The sequence below is a fragment of the Saccopteryx bilineata genome, chromosome 4 (assembly GCF_036850765.1).
Source record: "Saccopteryx bilineata isolate mSacBil1 chromosome 4, mSacBil1_pri_phased_curated, whole genome shotgun sequence".
NCBI lineage: Eukaryota > Metazoa > Chordata > Mammalia > Chiroptera > Emballonuridae > Saccopteryx > Saccopteryx bilineata.
Window position 1 is genome coordinate 135,936,200 of NC_089493.1, and position 12,571 is coordinate 135,948,770.

General features: G+C 38.8%; 1 protein-coding gene across 1 annotated transcript in view; it reads left to right on the forward strand.

Moving 5' to 3' along the window:
• The window catches only part of MEIKIN (meiotic kinetochore factor), a 157,484-nt gene that overhangs the window by 17,190 nt on the left and 127,723 nt on the right, over positions 1-12,571 (forward strand). Inside the window, exons 6-7 of the mRNA XM_066276734.1 lie at positions 8,394-8,513; positions 11,320-11,359. Coding sequence (XP_066132831.1) covers positions 8,394-8,513; positions 11,320-11,359 — 160 coding nt within the window. The remainder of the gene's footprint in view (positions 1-8,393; positions 8,514-11,319; positions 11,360-12,571) is intronic.

A 12,571-nucleotide genomic window follows, 5' to 3' on the forward strand; every position in this document is an offset into this window, starting at 1 on the left:
TCCACCCAGCAACCCCCATCTGGGGCCAATGCTTGGGTACTGAACTATTTTTAGTGCCTGAGGCTGGCATGCCCAGACCAACCAAGATATCATCAGCACCTGGGCCCACATATAATTTCAAGCCACTGGCTATGGGAGGGAAGAGGGAGAGATTGGGAAGAGGAGCAGATGGTTGCTTCAAAATGTGTGTTCTGACTGGTAATTGAACCTGGGACATCCATATGCTAGACTGATGCTTTGTCCACTGAGCCACTGGCCAGGACCTTGGGGTTATTTATTATATATAAAGAGCCACCTTCTTCAGATATTGCATTGAACAAAGAAGAGGGAGAATTTAAATGTAACTATATTCTAAATTGTAGAATCTGCTCACCCAGTGTCTATTTCCATTCAAACCCAACAGCTCATTTTTCTGCCCAGTTTCCAGAATACTAGCACCCAGGCAAAAGAATAGAGACAATTCCCTGAGAAATCTGAGCAACTCTATAGAAAATATCTAAAGAAAATGACCTCAGTAGTCCTTTGATGAAACTGAAAAGAACACCCTACAGTGAAGCCAACTGCATGGCAAGCCACAAATAGGTCATAGAGATTCCACTTAGCCTTTTAGGATCCCTTCTTAAATATGAGCAGTGACCAAGGATCACTGGGCTGCTGAGGAAAGCCTCTAGCATAAAACATAGAGATGAAAACAAAACAAAATATGAGAAAACACATCAGAAAGGTATTGGCATAAAAAGCCCTGGACCTTCCTTCCCTCAGGGACAACACCAATTCAACAGCAATACATGGACTAATTTCATTTGTGAGAAATCTAGAAACTAGTTGAGGAGCTTCTGAACCCCAGAAGAGCATGAAAGTAGTCACATCAAAGCCAGGAGGAAAATTTAAGAAACCCTCTCATCAGAAACCCTACCTCCAGCATGGTGCCATACAATTGACAGGAAATACCCAGTTTCCAGCTTCTCCTTGAGGATGGAAGGAAAGGACTGACCTATGCATCAAACATTCTAAATTTTCTGGGAGCAACTCAAAGGATTAGATACTGTCTTACCTTTTTCAGAGTGCTGCTGGGACCTGACATACTCTAGAAACTGATGGCTGATGAGAACAAAGATAAAAGTTTGGTCTAGCAATCAAGTATTCACTAGATTCCAGCTCTTTTCTGGGAAAGAAATTGAATTGGGGGCTGCCCATGGAAGTGGCTTCTATCTCATCTATCTCAGAGCACTAATGTGAACTAGTATATTCTAGACACCTGGTGGCTACTAGGAACAAAGATAGTGGTTTTGACTAGGAAGAATATTTGAGAGGAACCCAGAATTTCTGGTTGGGCTGATTAGTGAGAGTCTTCTGTTTGAGGCTAGTCATGAAGACTGTGAGAGGTGGCTGTTTTTTCTAATGTGCAGATATCAATGCAAAAATCAAAGAAAAAGAAGAAACAAGGAAACATAGTCCAAAGAAAGAAATCCAGAAACTCATCATGGTTAAATGGAGATATATAACTTATTTGACAGAGAATTCAAAATAATCATCATAAAGATGTTCAATGAGCTTGGGAAAGCAATGCATGAAAAATGAGAATTTCAAAAAAGTATATAAAACTTTTAAAAGAACCACACAAAAATCTTAGAGCTAAGGACTATAATAAATGAACTGAAAAATCCAATAAAGGTATTCAACAGCAGACTAGATCAAATAGAAGAAAGAATTGGCAAACTCAAAGTAAAGAAAGCCTACAAGACTTATGGGGCACAAACAGATCAAAATATTTATTCCAGGGGGAGAAGAGAAAGAGAATGAGAGACACAGAGAGAAGACAGAAACAATGGCTAAAAACATCCCAAATCTGGGGAAGGAAATGTATATTCAGTTCTAAGAAGCCCAAAAAACCTCAAATAAGAAACACAAAGAAATTTACACCAGGATACATAATCAAATTGACAAAAGTCAAAGAGAATTTTGAAAGCAATAGAAAAGTTATTTGATATGTACATGGGAACCCCACAAGACTATTAATAAATTTCTCAGCAGAAATCTTGCAGAAGGTATATATTGTGTATCACTGAAATAATATAGTCAAAGTGCAGAAAGAAAAACTCTCAACCAAGAATACTATAACCAGCAAAACTATCCTTTATAAAAATGAAGTGATAAGGACCCTTTCAGACAAACAAAAGTTAAAGGAGTTAATTATTATTATTTCTTAACATGCCTCATAAGTCAAAACAAAAAGCTCTGAACAGCAATATAAAAGCATATGAAGCCTGAACAGGTGATGGTGCAGTGGTTGGAGTGTTGGTTGGCCTGAGACACTGAGGACCCAAGTTTGACACCCCAAGATCACCGGATTGAGCGTGGGCTCATCCAGCTTGAGCATGAGGTCACTGGCTTAAGCATAGGATCATAGACATGAGCCCATGGTCTCTGCTTGAGCCCAATGTCACTGGCTTGGCTGGAGCCCCCCAGTTAAAACACATGAGAAAGCAATCAATGAACAACAAAGTTGCTGCAACTATGAGTTGATGCTTCTCATCTTCTGTCTTCCTTTTTCTCCCTTCCTCTCTCTTGCTTGCTAAAAAAAAAGAAAAGAAAAAAGAACTATATTTTATTTATTTTTATTTTTTTTGTATTTTTCTGAAGTTGGAAACGGTGAGGCAGTCAGACAGACTCCCACATGTGCCCGACCGGGATCCACCCAGCATGCCCACCAGGGGGCGATGCTCTGCCCATCTGGGGCATTGCTCTGTTGTGACCAGAGCCACTCTAGCGCCTGAGGCAGAGGCCATGGAGCCATCCTCAGCGCCTGGGCCAACTTTGCTCCAATGGAGCCTCGGCTGCAGGAGAGGAAGAGAGAGACAGAGAGGAAGGAGAGGGGGAGGGGTGGAGAAGCAGATGGGCGCTTCTCCTGTGTGCCCTGGCCAGGAATCGAACCCAGGACTCCTGTATGCCAGGCTGATGCTCTACCACTGAGCCAATTGGCCAGGGCAAAAAAAAAACTATAAAAGCACAAAACTTCCCAGTAAATATGTAGACAAATACCGAATACTTAATACTGTAATAGTGGTATATAAATCACTTTCAATTCTAGTATAAAAATTAAGAGTACTGTATTTAAAATAACTATAAGCCCTGGCCATATCTCACTTGGTTTGAGCATCATCCCCATATGCCAAAGTTGTGGGTTTGATTCCCGGTCAGGGCACACATAAGAATCAACTAACGAATGCATATATAGGTGGAGTTAGAGGGTAGATGTTTCTCTCTGTCTCTCCCTCTCCTTTCCCCTCTAAAGTCAATAAATAAATAAATTTAAAAGAATAAGATAACTATAAATATATATTAATGGATACACAATAAAGGATGTAAATTGTAGCACCAATAACAGTGTTAAAAGAATAAGAGTATATTTGATGGGAGAAATAAAAAGGTAGAGTTTTTGAATAGGATTAAAGTTTTTATTAAAGTTTAAAATAGACTATTAAAACTTTTTTATATATAAGTCCCATGGTAATCACAAAGATAATACTTATAGAAGATACACACAAGAAAAATAGGAAGACACCAAAGCATATTAATATAAAAATTAATAAAAATAGAGAGGACATGGCAAGAGAGGAAAAAAGGGGGAAAAGAACTGCAAAAACAGAAAACGATTAACAAGGCCTGACCTGTGGTGGCACAGTGGATAAAGCATCTTCCTGGAATGCTGAGGTCGCCAGTTCAAAACCCTGCACTTGTCTGGTCAAGGCACATATGGAAGTTGATGCTTCCTGCTCCTTCCCCCCATTCTCTCTCTCTCTCTCTCTCTCTCTCTCTCTTTCTCTCTCTCTCTCTCTCTCTCACTCCTCTCTAAAATGAATAAATAAAAAAATGTTTAAAATGAAAAAGAAAACGATTAACAAAATGCTAGTAATAAGTCCTTTGCTATCAATAATTGCTTTAAATGTAAGTGGATTAAACTCCCCAATCAAAATTCCATGGCTGAGAGGATTTTAAAAGACTAACTTGTCCAACTCAGTGGATAGAGAGTCAGCCCCATGTGCAGATGTCCTGGGTTTGATCTGTGGTCAGGGCCCACATGAGAAGCCACCATCTGTTCTCCTTCCTTTCCCCCTTTTCTCTCTCTTTTCCTCTTGCATTCAGTGGCTCAATTGTTCTAGCATCAGCCCCAGGCACTGAGGATAGCTTGGTTGGTCTGAGCATTGGCCTCAGGGACTGAAGATAGCTCAGTTAATTTGAGCATTAGCCTAAGACGGGGGTTGCTGGGTGGATCCCGGTCAGGGCACATGTGGTAGTCTGTTTCACTATTTCCCCACCTCTCACTTAAAAAGAAATTATTAAAAATAAATAAATAACAGACTCACTTTAGATTTAAGGACACACATGCTGCAAGTGAAGGGGTAGAAGACATTCCATACAAATAGTAACCAAAAGAGAGCAGGAATGGCTTTACTTATATCAGATAAAATAGACCTTGAGTCAAGAACTATCACAAAAGACAAAAAAAGACATTATACAATGATAAAAGAGTCAATTTGCCAGGAACAATTATAAATAATTATGTACCCAACATTGGAGTATCTAGCAGATAAAGCAAACACTGACATAACTGAAGGCATAAACAAGCAGCAATACAGTAATAGGGGAATTCAATACTCCCACTTTCAATAATGAATAGTGTTGGAGGAAAGCCAAAGCACTGAGTTTCAGTTCCCATCCTGAGGAAGTGAAGGTTGAGACCAAGCATACGTGACTGAAAGCAGTTGCATCCAGAGAAGGCCCAAGGACGTGGATGCTTGGCCCTGCTGGAGCTTTCTGCAGATCAGGAATCAGACAGCAGATAATGTGGTGTTATGTCTCAGAAAAGGCAAGAGAAATCTAATCAGTTTTGCAAAGCTAAATAATAAAATTATACACTGTATTCTGCTTGTTAGTTTCTTACATAAGATGACATGTTTCTGCTTAATAAATTCGATAGCTGATCTCTCTAAGGCACCTCAATCCTGGAGAGATTGGGGTCCTCCACTTGCAGTATTGTTACTGCCTCATTCTTTTGCGGCTCCTCTTCATGAAACCCTGAATATTAATAACAGAACAACCAGATAGAAAATCAACATAATGTGATTTCAAAATATATTCCAAATTACATTTTACAGTAATTATAATATTATAGTACTGGCATAAGGATAGAAATAGACCAGGAGAACAGAATAGAGAGCCCAGAAATAAATCCATGTGTATATAGACTCCTGATTGACAAGTATGCCAAACATACACAATGAGGAAAGAATAGTTTCTTGAACAAATTTTGTTGGGAAACTGGATATCCACTTACAAAAAAATCAAATTGGACCTTTACCCCATAAACAAAAATCAACTTGAAATGGATTAAAGACTTTAAACTTAAGACCAGAATCTATAAAATTCCTAGAAGAAAATGGGACAGTTTGGATATGACACGGTAATCACAGGTAACAAAAGCAAAAATGGACCACTGTAAGTACATACATCTAAAAAGCTTTCTGCACAGCAAAAGAAACAGTGAACAGAGTATAAAAGCAACCTACGGAGTGAGAGAAAATATTTGCAAACCTCACATATGATAAGGGATTAATATTCAAATCATATTAAGAAACTCCTACGACTCAGGAAAACAAAACACATAACATGATTTTTAAAATGGGCAAAGGCCTGACTAGAGGATGCCGAGTGGATAGAGCATCAGACTGGGATGCAGAGGACTCAGGTTTGAAAATCCAAGGTTGCGGGCTTGAGTGCCGGCTCGTTTGGCTTGAGCAGGGGCCCACCAGCTTGAACGTGGTGTTGCTGGCTTAAGCATGGGATCATGGACATGGCCCCATGGTCACTGGCTTGAGCCCAAGGTCACTGGCTTGAGCAAGGGGTCACTAACTCTGCTGTAGCTCCTCCAGGTTAAGGCACATATGAGAAAGCAGTCAATGAACAAGAAAGGTGTCACAATGAAGAATTAATGCTTCTCATCTCTCTCCCTTCCTGTCTGTCCTTATCTGTCCCTTTGTCTCTGTCACAAAAAAAAGAGAGGGCAAAGGACTTGAATAGATCCTCCCCAAAGAATATACAAATACGGGTACATGAAAACAGGTACATGAAAAGACTTTCAACATCATTAACCAGGGAGATGCAAATCAAAATCACAATCGGGTAACACCTGTTAGAATGATTATTATTTTTAAAAGATGTGTTGGGAAAGATGTGGAGAAATTGGAACCCTTACATACTTTTGATGGGAATGTAAAGTTGTGCAACTATTATGGAAAACAGTATGGAGGTTACTTTAAAAACTGAAAATAGACCTACTGTATGATATGGTAATCCTACTTTTGGGTATTTATTCAAAATAGTTACAATCAAGATCTCATAGACATATTTTCATTCCCATGTTCACTGGAGCATTATTCACAATAGCCAAGTATGGAAACAACTAAATGTGTATGGGTGGATGAATGGATAAAGCAAATATGGTGTATGTATTCAATGGAATGTTAGCCTTAAGAAAGTAGGAAATACTGTTATATGGAACATGGATGAATTCTGAGGACATTATGCTAAGCCAGTCACAGAAAGATAAATATTGTATTATTCTGCTTGTATATGATATCTTTTTTTTTTCTGAAGTTGGAAACAGGGAGGCAGTCAGACAGACTCCCACATGCGCCCAACTGGGACCCACCCAGCATGCCCACCAGAGGGCGATGCTCTGCCCATCTTGGGGCATCGCTCTGCCGCAATCAGAGCCATTCTAGCGCCTGAAGCGGAGGCCACAGAACCATCCTCAGTGCCCTGGCCAACTTTGCTCCAATGGAGCCTCGGCTGCAGGAGGGGAAGAGAGAGACAGAGAGGAAGGAGAGGGGGAGGGGTGGAGAAGCAGATGGGTGCTTCTCCTGTGTGCCCTGGCCGAGAATCGAACCCGGGACTCCCACACGCCAGGCCGACGCTCTACCACTGAGCCAACAGGCCAGGGCTTGTATATGATATCTTAAGTAGTCACATTCATGGAAGTATAGAGTAGAATGTTGTTTGCCAGGGCTTATGGAGAGGAGGATATGGGGAGTTGATATTCAACAGGTATAAAGTTTCAGTTATACAATATGGATAGGTTCTGAAGATCTGCTGTATAACATTGAGCCTATAGTTCACAATGCTCTATTATACACTTACAAGTTTAAGGAATTAGATTTCATGTTAGGTGTTCCTACCACAATAAAATAAAAAAATTTAAAAATAAGAAAAGGACCCTAGCAGCAATAGAAACACAAAGGGAGGAAAATACTGAAAACATTTTCATTGTGACAACAAAAATATTATCTTACATATACAAAATAGAAATAGGGTGCTATAAGAAAAGGGACTATTCAGACAAAAAATTAAATGCAACAGCAGAATAGAAAACTGTAGAAGTTTTAGAAGTATTAGTAAATAAAGCTGAGGAAATTTTTTGGAAAAAAAAAGGAAGAAAAAGGATTGCAATTTGGAGAAGTTAATTAGAAAAGCAATATGAAATTCAATATCAAATAATAGAAGTTCCAGAAAAAATATAATGAAATAAACAGAAGAAAAATGTCAAAGAAGTAATTCAAGAACATTCTCTAAAGATAAAAAATATGATTTCTGGATTAAGAGGGCCACAGTGTGTCTAACACAACAGATGAAATGCATAGAAATGATAGAACATTATGAAACTTTAGGATACCAGAGAATGGAATAGAGTGGATTTATACAATTTAGTAGAGTTTTGGAATAAATACATGAAAAATACAAAAAAAAACTAAACAGAAAAGGCTTTTATTGACCCCAAGAAAAACAAAAGGTGGTCATGGTATACCACAAAGAGTAAATAGCATTTTTATGGCAAGTTACCATCATAATGCCTACATTGAATATTGATATAGTTAAATGTGTGATATAATAGTGTGAGGACAATGAGAAGGGTGGAAAAGATGGGAACAAATGGATTTTGGGAAAAATAGCCTCATTTTCCATAGTGGGAAGCCAATGGAAAGCTTAAAACTGATAGCAAGTAATAGCAGTATGTTATTTAGTGATATGATAGTTGATGGAACGTAGGTATAACTTACACATAAAATGTGAGAGGCAGCTTCCATGTATACTCTTTGTACCTTAGATCAATAATCTTCATGGAGCAAAAGTAAAAGAAAGTGGGTTAGAGCACAGAAGAAGGCCAAAGATTATTTAGTATCCTGATGTCATCAAGGCTTATCTTTTTTTGTCTTTCTCACCCAAAAGGTTAATTATAGTTAGGTATGGGCTGGGGACCTACTTTGAAGGGGGGGGGTAACCTGTGACTTGGTGCTGTGTTCAAAGTTTTACATCATTTCTCCCTGCTTTCTTAGATTGGGATTGCCCCAAGTTAGAAGAATACATGCAATGCAAGAATTCCACTCTTCTGGATACCAGTAAAGCAGTAGCAATAGAGAAGGCACCAAAGTTTTCAAATCTCTCTTCAATTTTAGGTGAGTTTTCACATTTTTTCTCATATCACAGGAAAAACCCTCCTCACTTGATTAAGGTGGTATCTGTTAGTTTTATCTACTGTAAAGTTATTAGTTTCTCTTTGTAGTTAATAAATATATAGAAAAAGGATAGTTTGAAATTCTGAAAATCCTCTCTTCAAACTTTTATTCACTGATATCAACAGACATTAGAAAAATCTGACTGTAGCAGTTACTGCTGTGGTGTTCCTCTAATGGTGATTTTGCTACTTTCCCTTCCCTGATTTAGTGCAGTTGTTATTTTAATTGAATTTATAGGGGTGACATTGGGGTTCAAGTATGCAGCTTAGCAAAACACCATCTGTACACCACATTGTGCACGCATCACCCAAGCAAAGTCTCTTTCTGTTCTCATGTTCCCCATTTGCCTACCTCCACCTAGCCCCCACAACCTCTTTTCCTCTGGCTATCACCACACTATTGGCTGTGTTTATGTTTATATATATGTAAGTGTATATATAACCATGGTTTGAAGCTTAATCCCTTCACCCTCTTTCACCCAGCCCGCCAACCCCCACCCTTCTGACATCTGTCAGTCTGTTCCATGTGTCCATACCTCTGTTTCCATTTTGTTCCTCCGTTTATTTTGTTCATTAGATTCCACATATAAGTGAGATCATATGGTATTTGTCTTTCTCTGACTGGTTTATTTCACTGAGCATAATAATCTCCAGGTCCATACATGCTGTCTCAAAAAGTCTCTTATTTTTTTAATGGCTGAGTAGTATTGCATTGTGAAAATGTACCACTGCTTTTTTATCTACCTATCTACTGATGGACACTTGAGCTGTTTCTCAATTTTGACTATTTTAGATATTGCTGCAAAAGTACAGTTGTTATTCACTTGTAATATAGATTTATTTGTGACTGTTGGATTCAATTTTTGGTTCCCCTATCCTGTTTTATTTCATTTATTCAGGGAGTGGGGGCTATGTGAAGGTATGAGAATCATTACTATAGTTCTAATAGTCATAGCTATACAAAAAAAATACATATTATCAGGAACATATTAACTTCCTCCTTCTTTCTATCTGGATGCAATATTTCTAACAGTGTTTAAAGGCCTTGTCTTTTCTGTTATATTTAGTTTGGCAACACCTTTGCTGATATAAAGTACAAAGAAATAGTCTGCCTTTTCAGCAAGTACTTCAGTTAGGTTCTTTGTCCACCTGCAAATGACAAAAAACAAACAAACAAACAAACAAACAAAAACCCTATTTCAAACTATATTAGGTTAAAAAGGGAATGTATTACCTAAAAAATTCCACAATAAATCAGAAACAGATACAACTTGATACAGGGTTTCAAATGATATCCATAGGACCCAATTCCTTTCTATCTTAGCTCAGAATCCATCTGTGTTAGCTATACTCTCAGCCAAGTTCCCTTTATAAAGCAACCCTTCTTAGCTCCAGGCTTATATACCTACAGCCTCATATCCAATGAACTAAGTGCTTTTCTTTTCCAACAATTTGATTAGGACACCTGGGCCTTTCACGTTGGCTTAAATTAGTTCAAATGCATATCCCTGAACAGTCACTTTGGTCAGGGGGATATGCTCTTACCACAGTGAGTCACAGGCCATGTCTTGACTACTAGAAGAAAAAGCAGAAAACTGTTACCAGCAATAACAGAAAGTAGGTGCTGGACAGTATGTGTCCACTGTCATCCTTTATGTTTTAGGAACCTCCCTTTCAGGGAAATGGCTTGCAATGGTTGGGAAGCACCATTCACTTCATTTTCATTTAACTTGGAATTTTTATATTCTAATTTTATGTAAGCAGAGTTCTGTAGCTGCTGAGGGTTATAAGTCAAATGACTATACCCATGGCTCTTCATATTTTAGTAAAATCCTAGTGTATGTAGGTAGTAAAATATTGATTGATAGGCATTCTTTTGACTAATGAATCTATTAATATGAATATCTAGTTGATACTCGACAAAGAACCACGAGACCTGAGTTTAAGTCCCATGTATACAGATATTATTAGTTTTACTACTTGAACAGTTTTTTTATATGTAAAATGAGAATAGTAAAATAGTATGTTTTTCTCACAGAATTGTAAGAATCAAGTAAGATAATAGATGTAAAGGGACCTATCTAGGCCCTGGCCGGTTGGCTCAGTGGTAGAGCGTCGGCCTGGCATGCGCAAGTCCTGGGTTCAATTCCGGCCAGGGCACACGGGAGAAGCGCCCATCTGCTTCTCCACCCCTCCCCCCTCCCCCCTCCTTCCTCTCTGTCTCTCTCTTCCCCTCCCGCAGCCAAGGCTCCATTGGAGCAAAGTTGGCCCAGGTGCTGAGGATGGCTCCATGGCCTCTGCCTCAGGCACTAGAGTGGCTCTGGTCGCAACAGAGCAACGCCCCGGATGGGCAGAGCATCGCCCCCTGGTGGGCGTGCTGGGTGGATCCCAGTCGGGCACATGCGGGAGTCTGTCTGACTGCCTCCCCGTTTCCAGCTTCAGAAAAATACAAAAAGAAAAAAAGAAAAAAAAGGGACCTATCTAAAAAATTATAAAGAACTCTCCAAAAGAAGGTGATGAAAATTCCTGAATCTCATAAAGTTTTATAATAATTTTGTTTTATTTTGGTATTTTGAAAATAATTTTAAGTGACAGACATAAAAACAATGTAAAAAAATAAAAATTGAAAAATAAACTGCACTGTCAGCATGTATTTTAGAAGAAATATTTATTTTTACCTAAAGTAACTTTAGCCTCTGGTCTGTGTTTGAATTATATTTCTAATATATTGGCTTTTTCCCCCCTAGCTTCCTCTTCAGAAGACTGTCAGAAATGCCATAGAAAAATGTAAGAACTGACCTTTTAAAACTTGTGTTTTTCAAAACTTTGTGTTCTAATAGTTGTGTAGACAGTATGTTTGTTAGCCCCAAACTTAGGTATTCATACATTCAGTAAATTTATACTGTGTTATATAGTAATGAATTCCATACAAAAAATAAAATAAAATAAAGCAAGATAGTGGGCTAAGGAGACTTGGGATGAAGATTTGCTGTTTTAAGTAATATAGTCAGAGAAGTCATCATTGAAAAGGTAGCATTTGAATGTCCTGTTTATTTGGCTCAGTAGTAGATAGAGCATCAGCCCAGAGTGCAGACATCCCAGATTCAATTCCCAATTAGGGCATACATGAGAAATGACCATCTGCTTCTCTTCCTCCACCTTCCTCATTCTCTCTCTCTTCCCCTCTCGCAGCCAGTAGCTGGGTTGGTCCAAGCATCGGCCCCAGATGGGGTTGCCAGGTGGATCCCTGTTAGGGCACATGTGGGAGTCTGTCTCTCTATCTCTCCTCCTCTCACTTAAAAAAGAAAAAGAAAGAAAAGAAAAGGTAGCATTTGAGCAGAGGCCTAAAGAAGGAGACAGACTCTGTGAATCTCTGAAGAAAAGAGCAATCTGGGCAGAGAAAATATTTGTAGCAAGGCCCTGAAGCAAGAAGGCCTAGGCTCCTAGAGTAGAGTGAAGGAGGAGAGAAATAGTAGGTGAACAGAGAAAAGAAGCAGGAGGCCAGGTAATATAAGGCACTGTAAGTGAATATAAATGAATTGGAAAGCCTCTGAAGGATTTAAAAGGATTACATGATATGACTTATGTTTTAAAAAATCAGTCCTGGCTGGATGGCTTGGTTGGTTAGCAGTCTTGATATTCAAAGGTTGCCGCTTCGATCCCTGGTCAAGGCACATACAGGAACAGATTGATGTTCTTGTCTCTCTCCTCCCACCCTTCCTTTCTCTCTAAAATCAAGAAATATATTAAAGAAAAAAATTTAAATCACTGTGGCTACTGTGTTTAGACTAGACTATGAGGAGGCAAGGCATTAGGGAATTATACTTAGGAGAATTTTGTCTTAATCTATACAAGAAATATTGGAAAATGAATCCGAATGGTAAGAGGAGAGGTAGTGAGAAGTCAGATTTTGAATGTAATTTGAAAGTAGAATCATCCAGGTGGAACACTGATGGGCAAGTGGTAGAGTATGAAAGTAGTCAAGGCTGACTCCACAGA